General features: G+C 44.1%; 2 protein-coding genes across 2 annotated transcripts; one reads left to right on the top strand and one right to left on the bottom strand.

Annotated features, from left to right (window-relative positions):
- Positions 1-13,026: 13,026 nt before the first annotated feature.
- LOC114247105 (esterase FE4-like) lies at positions 13,027-20,131 on the bottom strand. The gene is made up of 3 exons (XM_089736744.1): positions 19,809-20,131; positions 16,861-18,125; positions 13,027-13,297 (listed from the first exon to the last, which is right to left on the bottom strand). Exons 1-3 carry the CDS (start codon positions 19,995-19,997, stop codon positions 13,117-13,119), a joined length of 1,635 nt encoding a protein of 544 aa, XP_089592870.1. The 5' UTR covers positions 19,998-20,131; the 3' UTR covers positions 13,027-13,116.
- Positions 13,427-16,294, top strand: LOC149500269 (uncharacterized). Its single transcript, XM_089736733.1, has 3 exons — positions 13,427-13,450; positions 13,958-14,750; positions 15,017-16,294. The coding sequence occupies exons 1-3, from the start codon at positions 13,427-13,429 to the stop codon at positions 15,049-15,051; spliced, it is 852 nt and encodes a 283-aa protein (XP_089592859.1). The 3' UTR covers positions 15,052-16,294.
- Positions 20,132-20,368: the final 237 nt, after the last annotated feature.

Raw genomic sequence — 20,368 nt, 5'->3', positions numbered from 1 at the left:
TCGGCCTTGAAAGGCTATCGGCCTAGCGTGTCGGTGAGCTCTCTGGGCTCAAACCGAAGGTGTTGCTAACACTGGCCCTAAGAAGTGCAGTGCTTCGTAAAATCTACCATTAGATCGAAAACGCAACCCACTGAGAAGATTCGGCGAGAAACTCAGCGGGCTGTGTTTGTGAGTTAATTTACTCGCCGAGCCCTTCGTCGCAAGCGACGGGTTCGGCGAAGACGGTGATGGTGCTTAAGATACCTAAAAGCACCGTTAATGGATGGGGAGGATCCATAATGATGTGTTTAGGTGACGTCCACTGTTTACCATTGATGCCGACTATACAGTATATACATACTGATTGATTCAGTCAACCTCCAGGTCATCATGGAGATCCACATTCCTTACGAACCACAGTGCACCGACGGCTATCCTGCAAAAACGGGATTGAATGACTTGAAAGGAGTTTCAAATTAGTGCAAGCAAGTGCATGACATAGGTTTTGTAGAGTGTCACCTTATTACGAAGGGACAGTTTACTTCGCTTGCAAATCATCGGATAGAGGCGTCCTAGTATATAAGCGGTGCGGTCGAGTACCGTTTTTATGTGGGGGGTCGGAGTGTATTTTTTAACTTTAGTCCACGATGTTTGTACCTACACCTACTCACTACTACCAATACTCTTATAAAATGTAAACCTCCAATGGACAGCATAGTTTTAATGTTACATTTCTTTTCGAAAACAGAACACAGGATATTTTAATACATGTTTATTATATGTACAGATATTATATCATAAAATTTACTAAAATGTGTATTCAAATTAAAAAATACAAAAGAACCTTCTACTATAATTGAAAACTTTATTACTCCTTAGTTATTTAGTCCTCTTTCAGTAACTTCCACAGGACATAAATTTGTCAATCTGCGTCTTGTCTATCACCCACCTGACCTACTTGAGAACAATATGAGAATATGTATAATCATAGTGGTCAACAGTCGTTCAAGTGAACCGGGGCGCGCTTTGAGTTCATGTCGCTCAGCTACAACTGAATTTGTTTGTTCGATAGTAGACTTGACGGGGTCATCGACGCGACGGTCATAACCGCATTGTTGAGTCTAACAGGACAGACGCATTCTGCCCCCTCGACGGTAAGCGGACACCCGAGCTCCCCGAGACCTCGCGCATACGTTGCAGCATACGTTTGATGACTTGATAACTGATAACACCGATAATTTAATAATTAATATTGTCTGATTGACTCCGATGTTGATGGAGCTAGATGACTGGCATTAGCGTGTGCACAATGAGTGTGCCGATCAATTATCAGTTTCAGCTAATTACGTGACGTTCGCACATAATTTCGCTGTCGCAACTTCCTGCGTTCGTTGTGTCTCCCTCAACACATTCCCAATTCCACTTTGGTTTCAGATTTGCGAAGAGGATACGACACTGCCCATCGTATGTGTATTCTGCTGCGACTTTGTCACATTCATACTCATAATCTCGAACTAAGTAGTGGCATAAAATAAAGGATAACAAATCGAAATTTCAATAATTGTCATAAATTTGCGGCTACCTTCCGGCTCCACAATAAGAATGCACAAGATGATATTAACCGACATGTGCCGGCAGCTCTTACACCGCTTATATGTACATATATGTATGTACATATCAAGGGGTGAAAAGCTATTTGGCTTAAGCAATATTTTTGCAACTTTACCATTTAAAGCCATTTAAAGACAGAGTTAGAGCCATTTAAAGTTTAAAATTTGCACAAATATCATGACAAAAGAACTTATTCAGCTATTTGAATGTGTTAAACTTCATTGAAGTTCAATTAAAACATCAAAATTTTGATACTTATGCCAAATAAAACGGACCTTTAATTACAACATTCATGTGTATTTCAGATTTCAGATGTAACGAGTTTTGGCTCTCGACGAAAAATTCAAACACTCCGTAGTTATACTTCTCTTTATTACTACAATTTCACATAATCATCGCTTTATTTAAAATATAATACATAAATTGCCTTTTTCGATACATTTTGCATGATCGTCCTGGTCCAGCTTTCAAATTATAATAATTGTTTGTAACTCCGCTCAATCCGTAACAAAGTCCGCCATCTTTTTGTGCGGTCGCCCCGCGGTTTTCCACAGAGCGGAAGTGAACAAAGACTTATTATAGTCATGAAACTAGTGTTTAAGTCATGAATCGTTCTACAAGTTAATAATCGAACTACTTTAATAATAATAATAGGTTGGGGAAAAAGTCTTTTCGCATTATAGTATGTATGAATTTGTAATAAAATCTCTTTGGCTATACTATTTGTATCTAGCTGGTTTTGGTATCATTAAAAGTTTAAATTTAAAAAAAGATAATTCCAAATTCAAATTAGGAAAATGTGTGATTTTTTATTTATGTTTCGTACTGTCAAGAGGAGTGAATATAATGAAGAAATTCGATACATTTTAAAATATTACTACAAAAAGGTAAAAATGCAACGCAAGCCGCGAAAAATATTTGCGATATTTATGGACCTAGTGCAGTGTCTGTGAGAGTAGCACATGTTTGGTTTAAGCGTTTTCAATCTGGAAATTTTGATGTCAAAGACAAAATGGATTACGGATATTACTACTATTACGGATAAAATGGATGTCATTTTTTTTAAAGTGGAGCAAGATCGGCATTTCAGTAGTTGTGACGTAGCTGAAGAACTGGGAATTGGCCACAAAACAGTTTTGGCGCATTTTTTTACCGGTGGTAGGACCTCTTGTGAGTCCGCGTGTGTAGTTACCACCACTCTAGCTATTTCTGCCGTAAAGATGTCTATGGGTTCCGGTAACCGCTTAACAGGCCGTGAGTGAGCTCGTTCACAAAACTAAGCAATAATAATAATCAAAAATTGAAAAAAAACTGGGTACACTGAAAGAAACCTAATGAACCGTGTACTCATTTGTGATTCTTTATTACGACGTAATGAAACCGAACCATTTTTAAAGCCGATAACTGGTGATGAAAAGTGGATCACTTACGACAAGAACGTGCGAAAAAGGTCGTGGTCAAAGGCCGGTCGGGCTTCACAGACTGTGGCGAAACCCGGGTTAACTCGCAACAAGGTGATGCTTTGTATGTGGTGGGATTGGAAGGGCATTATTCATTATGAGCTGTTACCACCAGGCAGGCCCATCGAATCTGAACTCTACTGCGAACAACTGATGAGATTAACGTAAGAAGTTGAGAGAAAGCGGCTGGAATTAATCAACAGAAGGGGTGTGCTTCTTCATCATGATAATGCTAGACCTCACACATCTTTATCCACTCAGCAAAAATTAGGAGAGCTTGGCTGGGAGGTGTTAATGCATCCGCCGTATAGTCCTGACCTTGCACCTTCAGATTTCTACCTGTTTCGGTCTCTTCAGAATTCTGCAGTGTCAGGTTAACATCACGAGAGGACTGCCAAAACCAATTGTCGCAGTATTTTGATCAGAAGCCCCAAAATTTCTATAGCAATGGGATCATGTCCCTACTAACAATATGGCAAAAAGTTATCGAACAAAATGGTACCTATATACTTTAGTTAAACGTGAATAAACTATACTAAAAAATGTTGTGAATTTTCTTAAAAAATGCGAAGAAATTTTTTCCCCAACCTATTATAATAGACACGTGTCGAGTCCGTCCTCCAGCTTATCCAGTCCCGGCAAAGTGGCGTGTTGGTGTATTGATGTCAGTGTGACCGGTATCTGCATATCTGCTAGTTTTTGCAAAGACCCGCTGTAATGTTGTACTTTGGGAGGTGTTAAAGGAAAACGTCTTCTTGCGTGTATTCCATGTTTTATAATCATCTTAATCCTAGTTTACAATTATAAAGTAGCCCATGTTTCTGGATGGTCCGCCTTATTAGGGGGACATACGAGATTACACCTATTAATTATGTCATATACTAAATGCTATGCTAATACTATGCTATGCTATGGTATAATATACTTAGTTTGGCCATAAATACTGTTACAAAGGAAAACAAAAAAAATTCTATTGCAAATAACATTTATTACTTTTACAGTGTGTTAGTTTAATACATAAATATAAAACAATTTAAAGTATAAAAAGCTTATTCGAAGTGGTCTCCATTGGCTGCAATACAGTCCTTTAAACGTTGAGGCCAGTTATCAATAGAAGCACGCACTCTTTCCATGTGAAAATTTTTCACTGCCAATCGTACGGATTGTTTTAGGGACTACAAGTTATCATGGATTTTAGAGCAAGCCGTACTCTCTAAAACTGACCATAAATCATAATCCTGCGGATTAAGATCGGGACTAGACGACGGTCAGTCTTCAGCTCTGATGAAGTCCGAAACGTTCGTTTCCAACCAAGACTGCGTAGAACGAGCTTTATGACCTGGCGCCGAGTCTTGCTGGAAGGAGCATTCTTGATTATTGAACATGGTGTTGTTAAGGGACTTCACTACCTTCTCAAGAATGGTATCTTGATACACTTGTGCCGATGTATTGATACCTTTTTCACAAAAGTATGGCTCAGTCACTCCTTCATAGCTAATACCCCACCAAACCATCAATGAAGTCGGATAGTGCCCACGTTGCACTCTGTCAACTAATTGGGAAGCTTCCTAAGAGCTTTGAGCATAAATACGGTAATTTTGTTTGTTAAAATGTTGCTCAATTGTAAAAATTTTCTCATCCGTAAACAATTTTTTTTATGACCTCCTTTTGTGTACCGCTGCAGTAGTTGTTTCGACTTTACCACCCTATTCTCTTTTAAATTATCAGTTAAGAAATGACCAGTACGTCTCTTATAGGCTATATATTTATGGCCAGACTAAGTATAAGTATACACACTTCACCGCATCCGCACAAGTCAGTGCTGCGCCCACCTCACTTCTGCATTCTACATCACCCCCTCAAACCCCACGCTGCGCTATGACGTCACAGCACCCGCACCGTCCCTCCACTGATACGAAACACTATGTATATGCATCGTAACATCTTGTTGTCGTTGTTGTTGAATAAATGAAATAGTAAATGCTGTACAGTAGACAACTCTCGATATTATGTTGCTTTGTTTGTTAGTACAGAGGGTGCTCCGCCCCGCGTTGATAGCGGAGCGTGTCCCTGCGGGTTTTGCCACTAATAGGCCACTAAGAGATTCACTGGGAACGAAATGTAGAATTCTCTGAGCATTATGTGGGCGTATTCCCATCACCGGACCACATTATCTGGTGGAAGAACCCCTAAGAGCTCGCACCGATCCCATCATTTTGCCTGTTTCTGTCACAAAGTAAGTACTACACCCATTGCCTATATAACGCAATGATTCTTCGATTCTTTGTCCCAAGGTCGGGTCAAGGACGGCATCACCGTCATCCCGGCGACCACCCGGATGGTTACAAGTGTTGTTGGGATTGTTCTGATGCAATTGAGACGAGCTGTACTTTAAGGCACTGCTGTTTAGGGATCGCTTGCTGATGTGCCTATGGTTCCTCGTCAAACATTACAAAGATTAGCGTTTGATGCTCATTACAAGGATGTTGTGAACCCATTGCAGCGACCGCTATTTGGACACTCAAATGTGATTTTAATTTATTCTGAGTAATATGTAGGTTAAACGAAAGTGCATCAACGGGTGCCGACGGTTAGTTACTTGTTAGTATCGACTTGGAGTATGGACATTGTTGATGTAATCAATAAAGTGTGTGTTTAATAACTCAGCCATCAGTAGCGCCTTATTCAAGCGCTTCAGTGCCCACCTGGGGAATGACCGGGACGCAGCACGGGGGTGGTCCCCGTAGGCGACCGCGACTGTGGAGCGGGCAGAGAGATCAAACCGAATATACCGGTGATCTGACAGCGTCTCCGCCCCCTCCAGAACCCTCCAGTCACGGATACGGCGCACGATGGCCGGGCTCGCAAACGTAACGTCCACAATACAATAGACTCGCCTTGCCACCGCACGCACGTCGCAACCGACCCTCTATTCAAGAAATAGAGGCCGGCCGCGTTCGCCCACCTCTCCAGTAGCCTACCACGAGCGTCCGAGCGGGGGGAGCCCCATGCGACAGATTTCGCATTGAGGTCCCCCGTGAGAATCACTGGACGAAGAGCGAGGCGGCGAGCAATCGCCCCAATCCCGCCTAGGAAATGCCCGAACTCGACAGTAGGCCTGTCCGGAGAGAAGTACGCCCCGATCACGACGGTCCCTTCCAGCTGCACCGCGACGAACCCTTGGCTTCTGGTCACCATCGCCAAGGGGGGGATCTCCGCGTCTCTTCTTATAACTATGGCTGCCAGGCTGCCATCGTCCCCAAACCAGCAATCATTTGCCGGGGGAACGAAGTACGGCTCGGTGACCACAGCCCTGTCTATGGACCACTCCGCCATGCTCTGAGACAGCATGTCCTGAGCTCTGGCGGAGTGGTTCAGGTTTCCTTGGAGGAAGTGATAGATGCGGTCCATTACTGTTGAACCACATACATCGCCCCCTCCTCTTCACTGCTGCCACACCCTCCGGCACTGGCATCGCAGCGGGGATTGTAGCGTTGCCCAGTGCTCCTCTGGCCAACCTTCTCTTCTGCCGGCGCTTTAATTTTCGGCGTCGGTTGCGTTCAGTATTATCACTGGACGGGAAGCAAGCCTTGCCTCCCGCCCGGTGGTTTGCCCTGCGCCCGGCCGCAGCGCAGTGCGGGGCGGCCGTGCAGGACGCCACATTATGACCCGGCTGGCCACAGCGGAAACACAAACCGCTGCGGTCAACTAAGCTGGTGCACCTAGCGAGGCCGTGCCCGGTGCTAAAGCACCGCAGGCATCGCCAGGCACGTGGTTCTTGGAGACGCACGTGGGCCGCTATCCAGCCCACGCGCAGTATCCCCGGATACCCCATCGGTCTTCCCGGCGGAGGAGTGGCCAAGGAAGTGACTGCCTCCACAGGGCAGCGCGCCCACGCCGACCTAGCTCCGGAGTACCCTGAGCGAAGTTCGCCCACAGTCACGCTCTCCAAGGCACATCCACCTTGGGCGGCTATCGCGGCTACCACCTCCTCCTTGGTGGCACAGTCGTCCAGGCAGGTGATCCTAATCTCGGCCATCCTCACCGGCCTATGCACGTGCACCTCATTCTCCGGCAGCGCCACGCGGAGCGTCGCCACTAGTGCGATGCCAGAACTATCCAGCAGCTTCGCTCCATTGGCGGTCTGCCGGAAGCGGAGGCCTTCCTTTGCCCCGATTTCTGCTAAGTTGACGGCCGCGCGCGCCTGCATTGGACATGGTGGGGATCAGCCTCGCTCTAACCATAGCGGCCGCCTCCCGAAGCCTTTTCCTGGAGCTGCTGCCTGGCTCGGCGCCCTTGGCAGCCACAGTCGACAGCAGCTTACCCAAATTCACAAGCGCAAGGTCGAGGTCCCGGAACGTCTCGTCCCCGCTAGCCAGGGACGCAGCCGATGTCGACATCGACTCCACCGACGTCGCCGGTGACACCACGCCCCTCCTCCTTACTGGTGCCCACTGGGGAGCGAGCATCGCGTCTTCCGACGCAGTAGCAGGCCCCGAAACCACCGGAGTCACCTCCTCGACGGCCATCGTCTTTTCCGGCACCTCAGTGCCGGAGGATGACGCGCTGCCGTCATCGGAAGTTGGTAATGGGGTTCTTCTTCGGCCCTTCTTTTCCCCATCGATGGTCTGGTGGGGTTGATTGCACCCGAGTCGCTGGCGAGCGCAGAGCGCATCGAGGCGACGGGAATTCCGCTGCCCGTCGCACAGCCTCCTTCATCCTGACAATTGTTGCCCCCCCCAAAAGACCCAGTGCAGCAGGAATGCTAAAAGGGTGAGATTAGTTCGATCACAGGAATCTGAAGAAGATCATGAGACGAGACTCTGAGACCTTTACTGATAGGGAAATCCGTCTGAGCTTTCAGAGGGTTCGGACAGCAAATGTCCGGTCTCAGAAGACACTTAAAGAACGAGAAGTACGTCTCACTGCCGATCGCGAGCCGCATGCATTACCGCTTTTGAGTTTGAGACCTTTACTGATAGGGAAATCCGTCTGAGCTTTCAGAGGGTTCGGACAGCAAAAGCCTGGTCTCAGGAGACACTAGAAGAACGGGAAGCACGACTCACCACCGATCGCGTTTCCAGTGAGCCTATGTTTCGTGATGATAATAAATAAAGCGCAAGGTCAGACACTAAAAGTTGTGGGTGTAGATATAAGTGTTAACTGCTTTTCACACAGTCAACTCGATCACACGGTTATGTAGCTCTGTCACATATTAGCAATCCTAGCAACCTATATGCTTTGATCCCCGATGGCTATACGTCTAATGTCGTGTATAGAGAAGTATTACTTTAAATTAGATTTTTCTAAATACCCAAATGGCGGTGCTTATAAACCAAAAGATATGTCCTAAAACTGCTGCCCAAAGTCGCTATTCCACGCGGACGGAGTCGCGGGCACAGCTAGTTTGCAATATGTTTATACTTTACCGATGCATATTGTGAGCTCGCGCAGGCTACCGCCAGCCTATTTCTGCCGCGAAGCAATCATGCATTCCGTGTAGAAGTATGGGGCAGCCGTTATTCAATACAGGTACCATTCTGCCTTCATGTTTCGAGGCTGATGGTGGCAAGACGTTGACTGACGTCGACCAGGAGGTCCGGTAGCCACTTAAAATCTGTTGGGCCTTAAACTCATTCACCCATCTAAGCAATAAGAAATAAAATGAGTTGATTTACATATCTATGAAGATAAGAGTTCCGAGCTGCACAATTTACGTTCCACTTTCAGAAATTATGCTGTTTCTACGAGGTTACGATTTCTCAGAGGCCAACCGTAGTTACTATAGAACAGAAGAAATATAACAACACCTAAGTCGCGCGAGCAACAAGATAAGTGTTCTTAAACATAAGCTCCGGACAATAAGGGCATTTGGATTGTCTGCCGAGTACATTCGGTCGCGGTGGAGCTTGTTCCCTTTGTCGTTTTCCCCTCGTAATAGTCATACCGAATATATTATAACATATTAAATCTTTGAAAGACCATACATTTGTTAGGAATACAAAATATAAATTGAAATGAAGCGAATGCGTATGTAAAGCACGTTTTGTAAGAGTAAGGATCGCGTGCCAGTCTGGTGACGTCGTGATCGCGACATCCCTTGCCACGAACCCGCACGCGGCGGCGCGGAGTCCTGCCGCCCATCTATGATCGCTTCATCTGCATGCGTTACCCACTCACTCACACACGCACACGCCATCTTCATTGGCCGTATGAAGGGCTTCGTGGAATGGGATCTCTAGTGTGGTGCAGATTTGATCGAACCACCTTGTCTGACTGTGCCCGCGCGGTCTCTTTCCCTCGATCTTCCCTGTCACGAATAATCGAATGTCTCTTTAAGCTATCGGGTGTTTTCCGAGCAATATGACCGAAGAAGTCTTGTCTTGATCTGCAATTGGTCTAAGATAGACATATTGGTTCTCTTCGCTGTCCAAGGTTTCCGGAGCATTCTTCTCCAGCACCACATCTCAATAGCATCCATGCGTTTACGATCAGCCGCTTTGAGGGTCCAAGGTCTCCGCTCCATATAGAAAAATGGAAAACACCAGAGTGAGCACCAGTTTTATCTTTGTTTTCTATTTTTTTTTTTTTTTTTTTTTTTTATTGCTTAGATGGATGGACGAGCTCACAGCCCACCTGGTGTTAAGTGGTTACTGGAGCCCATAGACATCCACAACGTAAATGCGCCACCCACCTTGAGATACAAGTTCTAAGGTCTCATGTATAGTTACAACGGCTGCCCCACCCTTCAAACCGAAACGCATTACTGCTTCACGGCAGAAATAGGCAGGGTGGTGGTACCCACCCGCGCGGACTCACAAGAGGTCCTACCATCAGTAAAAAACCAGTTTTCTAGGTAATGTTACGGCCTTCCAGATTTTACCGAGCTGGGTTATGGCTCCCTTTGCCATTCCGATACGCCGTCATATTTCAGGTTCACTGGATCCGGTATTGTTGATGTTCGAGCCTAGGTAAATAAAGTTGTCAACGAGCTCAAGGCTTAGTACTCCACTAAGCTCCAACTTTTTTGTGCGATCAAAGACCATAATTTTAGTTTTAGATCTGTTGATGGCAAGTCCCATCTCTAACCCTATGTGATCCATCCTGTTCAAAAGCTCTGTCATCTCTGCTTCTATTGTGGCAAGTAGAGTTGTGTCATCTGCGTAGCGCAGGTTCGTCTACTGCACTAATCAAGTATTATTGTCTGTCTGCTCTGAACACACTCTACCTACCCCCAAATTTTAGAAAAGCCCAAGGTAATTTGTCACGTTCGCGCAGTCTAGAGAGCACAGGCTCCGATTAGTTCTAAACGCGTATGTAGTATAAGAGACACACAAAAGTGGTAATGTTAATGTTGCTGTTAATGGCTGACTTGTGTCAATTATTGAGCGTTTGAATAGATCGAGGAGATGGTTAAGTCTAGGACTGCTTAGTGCGTGCCGGGAAACGTTTACAAAAGCTTAGATTTTATTTATTGCATAGTACATTGTATAATAAACAATGACTGTTTGGTCGGATTGCATCATTTTATGGAATCTCGATACATTACGCGCTAAAAGCAAGGGAAAATACCAGGTTAAGTAATATTAATAAGCTGTTAAGTCTAAACTCAGAAAATATAAAAGATTTTTTTTTTTTTTTATTGCCTTTGTAGGCAGACGGGCACACGGCCCACCTGATGGTGAGTGGTTACCGTCGCCCATGGACTTCAGCAATGCCAGGGGCAGAGCCAAGCCGCTGCCTACCGCTTAATACTCTCCATAAGCCTCGTTTGAAGAAGGACATGTCATAGCGCTCGGGAAACACCGTGGAGGGGAGGGAGCTCATTCCATAGCCGGATGGTACGTGGCAAAAAAGATCTCTGGAAACGCACTGTGGATGACCGCAGTGGCTCCAGGTAGTATGGATGAACTCTACTCCGGTGGCGGGCGGTGCGATGGTAAAAACGAGATGCTGGTATCATCTCGAACAATTCCTCAGAGCACTCCCCATGGAACATACGGTACAAAATACAGAGGGAACCGAAGTCCCTCCGCAGACCCAGAGGCTCCAAACGATCCGAGAGAATGGGATTATCGACAATCCGAACGGCCCTCCTCTGTATGGAGTCAAATGGAAGAAGCTGGTATTTGGGAGCCCCGGCCCAGAGATGGGAGCAGTACTCCACGCGAGGCCGGACTTGTGCTTTATAAAGCAAAAGTCTTTGTCCAGGCGTGAAGTACCGCTTCGCTCTGTTGAGGACTCCCAGCATTTTGGACGCCAACTTGGCTTTGCCTTCCAAATGACTCCGAAACTGGACATCGCTCGAAATGTCGACCCCAAGTATCCCGATACTCTCGGAAGGTTGCAGGGATACTCCTTGGAATTGCGGCGCCATGACAAAGGGGTCCTTCTTCGCAGTGAACGCGCAAACCTGTGTCTTCAACGGGTTGAATTGAACTAAGTTCGATTCACCCCATTTGGAGACTCGCCCCAGAGAGTTCTCTACTTCAGACACAAGTTTTGATCGTCTCTCTTGCACCACGCTCCGAGAGAGACTCTGATGGCCGATATATCGCGCATCCCCCGTGCTATCATCTGCATAGCAATGCATGCCATCAATAGACAGCATGTCATTGATATACAGAATGAAAAGCGTGGGGGAGAGCACCGAACCTTGTGGAACGCCAGCGTTAATGGTCATGGTATCAGAACAGTCACCGTCTACAACGACCGTGATGCTCCGCCCATCCAAAAAGCTAGCGATCCACTTGCAGAGACCCTCGGGGATTCCGTAAGATGGTAACTTCGATAGAAGTGCCCTATGCCAGACCCTGTCGAAGGCCTTCGCGATATCAAGGCTCACAGCAAGAGCCTCGCCATTGCTCTCCAAGGCTTCAGCCCACCTGTGAGTAAGGTATACAAGAAGATCGCCAGCTGAGCGACCGTGACGGAAACCGTAGGTGGACGTGGGCGGTCTTCCACGAAGACGGAACCCTGTTAGTGCAATAAGAGAGGCGATACAAACGCGTTAGCGCAGGTGTCAGCTCAGGGGCGCACGTTTTCAAAACCACTGCGGGGATGCCGTCTGGCCCACTCGACTTATGGACGTCCAGGAGTCTGAGCTCCCGCCTGACTGCACACTGTGTGAAGCAGATTTCCGGCAGGGAGCTATCACACCGGGGGATGTTCGGTGGTGTGGCACCCCCGTCGTCCACAGTCGAGTTCGAGGCGAAGAGTTTGACCAGAAGGTCAGCCTTCTCTTTCGCGCTGTGGGCCAGATTGTCATCGGACATCGGATAGAAAGAAAAGAAGTGAAAGTGTATATCTAAAGATGATTGTTTTTGTTACAAATTTGTAGCAAATTTGTTAAAGTGCGAGGTATGAAACTTGGGTTAAACAAGAATACGAACCTTTGTGAAGGCGAAAAGGCCTAGTTGAATTGTCCTATTCGTAATCTAGAGCAGTCATGGAGTCGCGTGGCTAACAAGGACGGAACTTTAGGCAGGTAACAAAAAGAGAAAACTGAACGCATTGCTGAGCCTGAGAATGTGTTCGAGTCGCCTCCGCTCCTCCACACACTGCCAATACTCAGTTACATTCAAATTACATATGTGGTATTCACATTTTTTATTTATTTTTTCCCTAGTTGTTAGAAGCAAAAGGTAAAGCTACAATTTTTCTTGGTCCTCAAATTTAATAAAAACATCGCCAGTGAAGAATTCTCACAATTATTAATTAATTTGCTATTAGTGTTGGAATTGTTTGAAAGTAATAATAGAGATGAAACCTAGAAAAACTAGTCAAAGTAATTTAGAACCATGAGCTGTCTTTGGATGGTAGGTTCAGTGAAGAACTGATCTTGATAGAGCTGCCCAAGTGTGTGTCATTTTTATGATTCTTACGCGCCGAACTCGTAAATAAGGAAATTTTCGAAAACCGATAGTGGAACCCTTTGGAAAACTTGTGGAAAAGCCAATGATAGACAATACAAGCGTTTTTGAATAACACAGCATTTATTTTCGATCGCTTCACATCTGACAAGGCTCTCTTCTCTCTTTATAAGCTATAACATTATTGCAAGGCATTAGTGAATGCGTTCCAGTTTTCCATACAGCTTGTAGAAGAGATCCCAGAAGGCCATGCGGTCGTGGAAAGGCCTGCTCTTGAGTCCGAAGTCGGCGCCGATCTCCAGGAAGGGCCGCCTGCTCGCCGTCACTGGCGACCACACGACTGGCAGGAGGTCAGATGTTTCAGGGGTCGGATTGCTGACAATGAAATGTACACAATGAATAAATAATATCAACTTATAATAAATTTTACAATAATAAAGTAGCTTTTATTGTAACAGTTGCACAGTCCAGTTAACGGCCCTTCTGGCGTTAAGTGGTTACCGAATGCTCGGACATCACGGCGCTAACGTATTTGTTCACCCTGTTTTTTCCAACTCCTAAAACCGTCACTAGAGAGCGCTGTAATACGCAAATCCGTTGTCATGATACCCTTGTCATAAGTGACATGTATCCTAGATTATTGATTTTTTACTTTAATATACAAGTTTTTCTAATCCAAGTTTATTTTAATAATCATCCCTCGGAAAGTCGATCATGGTCCAATACGAGCCAGATAAGAAAACAACTAATGATAAACAACAATTTTAAGTGCAAAGAATGTTACAAACCGTAATTAACACAAAACGATTTCGTTGCTAAGTATTAGTGAATGTGAAGAATGGGCCCGGACAGTTATATTAAAAAACCGATATTCAAAATAAGATATTTAAGGCAAAGATTAATTTCAAAAAGTCACCTGCGTCTAGAATAACAAGGGAATATATCGAAACGAGATTGCAATTATTGGAACAACACTGGTTAGTTTGAAGAAAATCACCAGAATGTTATATTGGGATGCGAAAATAACGATTATAGCTATTAAACAAAAGGTACAATAACAAACGTTACATCGCGAACAGCATTCTGGCCAGGCTGGTGGGCCAAAGGGCTTTATCTTCAGAGTCATCCAACGGTGTTAAACAAATACTCGATACGACAAATGATTGCTTGCACGCTTTATCTAACCTTGGTATACCTGTATCGACATGGGACATCCTGATTATATATCTCATCACAATAAAATTGGATAATGAATCCCAGAAACAATGGGAACAAAAACTAAGCGAACAGGCTGATCGATTGCCTACACTAAGCGAGTTCCAATCATTCCTGGAATCAAGATATCGAGCACTCGAGTTTTTAGAACCAAACCAAAGAAGAGAGTTTAGAGGCAAAGATGCAGCGGATAAACCGAAGGTGTTCAGCGTGACGACGTCTGTATCCTGCCCATTCTGTTCGGGACATCACTTGCTTTATCAATGCAAGAAATTTGTACAAGAAGCCATCGGGAATCGCCGGGACTTCATCCAGAAGAGAAAACTGTGTTTCAATTGCTTCGGAGCTAACCATTCGGTAACACAGTGCAAACGACGCACGGCTTGTCGGCGCTGTGGCCGACGTCATCACTCGCTGCTGCACCAGGAAGGCGGCACACACAATCCGGCCCTGGCGGGCCCTAGTCAGCCCGCTAATCAACAGCGGGAGCCAGCACAAGAACCGCAGGCGGCGGATCACGTGGAGCGTGTTGTCAGCCATTTTTCTAACAGTGAAATGAGATCAAGTAGTCAAGTAATGTTAGCTACCGCATTAGTTAATGTATCCAGCAAGGGTATGTACCACACACTTAGGACATTGTTGGATCAGGGCTCTTAAGCCTCGTTTATTAGTGAACACGCAGTTCAACTTTTGCAGCTTTGAAGGTTGCCAGTTCGAAGTACCATATCTGGTTTAGGAGGAGAAAAATCTAGTATTTCAGTAAAACATATGGTTCAATTTAAAGTACAGTCCACATATAACTCTTTTAGCTATCCTGTTCAAGCCTATGTTTTAAACTGCCTAACATCCACTCTTCCTTCACAGCAAATTCAATTACAGGATTGGCCGGAATTGTTGCAATTGCAGATGGCTGATCCAGGATATGGTACACCAAGCAATATAGATCTTCTACTGGGCGCTGATGTGTATGGTCAGGTTTTGTCAGAAGGCATATTGAGAAATCCACCTGGAACCTTGACAGCTCAAAATACACAGCTGGGATGGATCCTGTCGGGACGAGTTTAAGTTAGTGGGGATACTCCTTACATTATTAGCGCACATACCCATGACAACTCAATCAATGATTTGCTGCGTCAGTTCTGGGAGATTGAAACTGACTAGCATCATCCACTTTTATCCAAGGAAGAAGAATCCTGTGAAAGATACTTTGAATCCACTACAACTAGGGACAGTTTGGGTCGTTATGTTGTAGGTCTTCCTTTTCGCGACAACAATCCATTTGCTCAAGAAGAAACTTGAAAATAATCCATTCTTGAAGCAAGAATAATCCAAGGTAATAAATGTAGCCACCTGGCTATGAATCATATAGAAGTAATTAATGACAAACAAGAAGCTGCTAAGCCAGGATGCGTTTATCTACCTCATCATGCAGTTGGTTGTTCGCGAGGACAAAAGTACAACGAAGGTCGGCGTTGTTTTCGACGCTTCGTGTAAGGGTACCAGCGGCAAGTCATTGAACAATGATTTATTGGTAGGTCCAAGGCTTCAACCAGAGTTACGACACATAATTATGAAATGGCGTACTTATCCTATATGTTTCGCAGCGGACATAGTTAAGATGTATCGAATGGTCAAGGTCGTACCAGAGCATACTGACTTCCAGATAATGTCACAAGGGTACTATCAAATGTAAGAAATCTAAAATTGTAAGACCAGTCTCCAAACTTTGCATTTTGCCTATCGCTTTTTAACATTACTTACCTGAATAACTGTAGATATTTCATGCAATGTATGTAACTTAAATGTATCTTTGGATGCATCAGCTATTAAGTATTTTGTTATTGTTTAGTTGTAAGTAAGTACGAACTGTTTAAAAGCAACCCTTGACTGAACTTTGTCGTTATTATGGTTTCTTTAATGTGTAAGTTTATATTTAGTTCATGTTGAGCAGTTCTTTATTGATTACTATTAGGTTAAGATGTTACGGTTTCATGGAGATGTTAATTGTACATGTAAAATTTGATGGCCTCATTGTTGGCTATGAACTTTTGTAGTTCATGGTGGGCGGAATGTTCACCCTGTTTTTTCCAACTCCTAAAACCGTCACTAGAGAGCGCTGTAATACGCAAATCCGTTGTCATGATACCCTTGTCATAAGTGACATGTATCCTAGATTATTGATTTTTTACTTTAATATACAAGTTTTTCTAATCCAAGTTTATTTTAATAATCATCCCTCGGAAAGTCGATCAGTATTTGATACCCATTTCTTACTAATTTGGTAGAAATATGCAGGATTGTGGCACCTGCTCGCGCGGGCTCACAACGCGCCCTACCGACAATGAAACATGTAAATTTGAACATCATTTAACGTTTATTGACTGTGTTAATTAATGGCGCGGGATAGTTCATGACTCGTTTGCTCACCTCCTCTGTAATACGAGTATGTAGGCAGATAAATCATACTAAATGAAGATTTCAATTATCTACTAGTAAAACGCGGTCACGTTCCACAAATTGTATGCAAAACATCGATTTCTTAAAACAACTTGCGCGCTATCGACCGTGCGTTTATTGCTGCTGGTTCCAGGACAGAGAATCCAGTACCGACCGGAGTGCCGACAAAGGATGAATAGTTTAGCTGCGCAAAGAGGACAAACAAAGAGAAGTACGTAGACACCTACAGGCTTAGTTTTATTTTTAATAATATAAATCTGACATACCCGAACTTAGCAAAATTGGTCCAAAGCGTAGTGATTCTGTCGATGACTAGTTGATCCTCCTCCGCAACAAGCTCGCCCGGCTGCAAGTCCACGGCCAGCAGGTAGCCGAGCTCGTCCGCGTGCGCCGCGCCCGGCGCTGTTATTCCAAGATGTTTCTTCATAACGTTTCGACCGCCATCGTACGAGAATACATAGTAATATATGTCTTCGTTGCCCGCGCTCAATATCTTCTTAAGGGACCGCTCGACGGGATAGTTAAAGAGGTAGTTTGAAGCAAAATTAATGAATTTATCAAAGACCTCCGGATTGAAGGGTTCGTCTGCGATGTAGAAATGAGTTACGTCTTCTTCTATCTCGTTCTCCTTCAAGTCGAAAGCTATTTTCATGTAGTTTCTAATGGCCGGCTGCTCATACTGCTCCGGGCTGATGAAGGCATGCAGAATTAGCATTTCATGATCGTTCACTCCGTAGATAACCGGAATATTGCGAAGCTTTTTAGGGTCTAAATTTTCTGGAGTATTAGCAAGAAATCTATAAACTCCATTATATTCATTTTCGATACAAGCTGTGAACGAGCCGAAGGTGGCGTCCGTCAAAGTGACCGGGCCATCAGATTTAGTCGCTTCGACCACCAGGAGCGGGTCTTGATCGGCTAAAAACGCTATAGCTTCTACGAAATTGCCAGTTTCGAATCCCAATCGGCTGGCCATTCGTATCGGGATACTGTTGTCAGGTTTCGTGATGGCTCCAGGAATAAAGACAGATCCGCTCTGAATGATGGCCCGATTGAAGAACTTCTCTTGCTCGGTTAGTAGGTGTAGCTCGACGGCGACGCCTCCCGCACTTTCCCCGAACAGAGTTATCTTAGAGGTATCTCCCCCGAAAGCCTCGATATTTTCCTTGATCCATTTTAAAGCAAGAACTTGGTCCTTCAACCCCTGATTCCCAGGAACATCGGCGCTGTCCAAACAAAAGAATCCAAACGCTCCAAGCCGGTAGTTAACCGACACAATGATAACGTCATGTCGGACCAGATCTTCGAAGGAGTAATCTCTGCTAGTTCCGCTGCCGGACATGAAGCCCCCTCCGTGGATCCAAATCATCACCGGGCGCTTATTCCGCGACGTCGCCGTGTTGGGCACGTAGATGTTCAGGTTCAAGCACTGGAGGCTTCCGACCGCGACATTGTCGGTGAGTTGAGGACAAACCACGGAATCGTCGAACGCCTCGAATGTCTCCTCGAAGCCGGGGTGCGGCATTGAGGACTGAAACGAACACCGACAATTAGGTATTTATAATTTGTTGTATTTGGTTAGAATGGAATTTTTCGCATTATAGTATGTATGAACTTGTAATAAAATCTCTTTGGCTATACTATTTGTATCTGGCTGGTTTTGGTATTATTAAAAGTTTAAATTTTAAAGAGATAATTCCAAATTCAAATTAGGAAAATGTGTGATTTTTATTTATGTTTCGTACTGTCAAGATGAGTGAATCTAATGAAGAAATTCGATACATTTTAAAATATTACTACTAAAAAGGTAAAAATGCAACGCAAGCCGCGAAAAACATTTGCGATGTTTATGGACCTAGTGCAGTGTCTGTGACAGTAGCACAGGTTTGGTTTAAGCGTTTTCAATCTGGAAATTTTGATGTCAAAGATGCACGTCGCTCTGGTCGCCCTATAACGGATAAAATGGATGCCTTTTTGAAAAAGTGGAGCAAGATCGGCATATCAGTAGTTACGACGTAGCTGAAGAACTGAGAATTGACCACAAAACAGCTTTGGTGCATTTGAAAAAACTGGGTACACAATAAAGCTCGATATTTGGGTACGTACCTCACGAGCCTACTAAAATAAACCTAATGAACCGTGTACTCATTTGTAATTCTTTATTACGACGTAATGAAACCGAACCATTTTTAAAGAAGCCGATAACGGATGATGAAAAGTGGATCACGTAAGACAAGAACGTGCGAAAAAGGACTTCGACTTCTTAATTTCATCACCTTTAAATGATGATTCACAGATCCGCACAAGTGTCTCCTCATCGATTACCGACACTTTATTTTGGATTTTTTTTATTTTTTATTTATTCAACTTAATGCACATAAGTACAATGGCGGACTTAATGCCTGAGGCATTCTCTACCAGTCAACCAAGGATGGTGTAGAGAATCCTGTGGTAGGTGCATAACTTAATGTGAAATAACCAAACTACATTATACAATATACAAACACATACACGGTATATATATATATATAATCACATAAACAACGTACACAATTTTATATCATGATAATAATATAAAATTTACACATATATCTACATATAATCTCTATCATATACTCACATATTCACATACATATTCATATACACACTTAAACACAACTTAAAAATATAACACATTTATCAGAGAAATAGAACCACATATACATATATATATAGTACAAGAAAATAGTATATTGCACAGAACACACATTGCAGGTCAAATTGTTAAGTTTTTAAGTTTCTCCAGAAAAAGTTGGCGAACCTTTATTTTGAAAGTTAGGCGATCAGTGATCATCCTAACATTAAGAGGAAGTGAATTCCAAAGTTGAACAGATTGAACTACGAAAGACGTACGGACCAAACTAGAGTTGTGCGTGGGACAGTGAACGAGTAAATTATTAGAGTAACGCAAGTTCGACATTTACGACAACATCTCAATAATTACAACATTACAGCTATTACATTTTAAAACACACGTCATTTTTACAAATTATGGAAATGCGAAACGCGCAACCGTCGCGGGTGAGTGCGCGCACGTCATATAATTGGTCATATTTATATTTGGTTTCTAACTACTTCTTCATCAGCGTCGAACGATTAACTCAGTATAATTGAAATGATTGGATGTTGTTTTATTCAAAGCGACATTAGTAATAAACCGAACTATCAAACTCACCCCAAAAGGATTATCCTCGTCTACTAACGCGTAGGGCACACCCAGGAACTTGGAGAACTCTCCATTTTCGGACCTAAGACCCTTGATGAGTCCCTTCCGGGTCTCAACGAGCGGGTCAACTCTCAGCCTCGCCCCCGCCGCCGACAACAAGGCGACCACGACCACCGCTAGAGTCACTGGTCGTAGCATGTTTGAACCAATAATACACTATTCGACGCTCTCAGATGTTTTATATAATACATTATCTCAAATTGATAATAGAACGATACTGTAATCTAGAATCTGAAAAATCTGACTTTGCATTTTAGTCATCGATAAATTCTCGAGTCATTCTTAAAATATTAGCGTTAATTGTTTTTTTTTTTTATAACTATGCTGATAGCCTTGAGAGGCTATTTCAGCTTCACCCTAACGTGTGTAGGTGAGCGCGGCTTAGCGCGGAATCCAAACTGCTTGTCTCTTAATATTCTGTTCGCGGTAACGAAGTCCCAGAGGCGTTTCCGAAGGAGTCGTTCGTAAATGTTGCCTATCGTCGGGAGGAGACTAATTGTACGGTAACT

Source organism: Bombyx mandarina, chromosome 22 (genome assembly GCF_030267445.1).
Source record: "Bombyx mandarina strain Sakado chromosome 22, ASM3026744v2".
Classification (NCBI taxonomy): Eukaryota; Metazoa; Arthropoda; class Insecta; order Lepidoptera; family Bombycidae; genus Bombyx; species Bombyx mandarina.
This window is presented reverse-complemented; position numbering and strand designations above follow the sequence as displayed.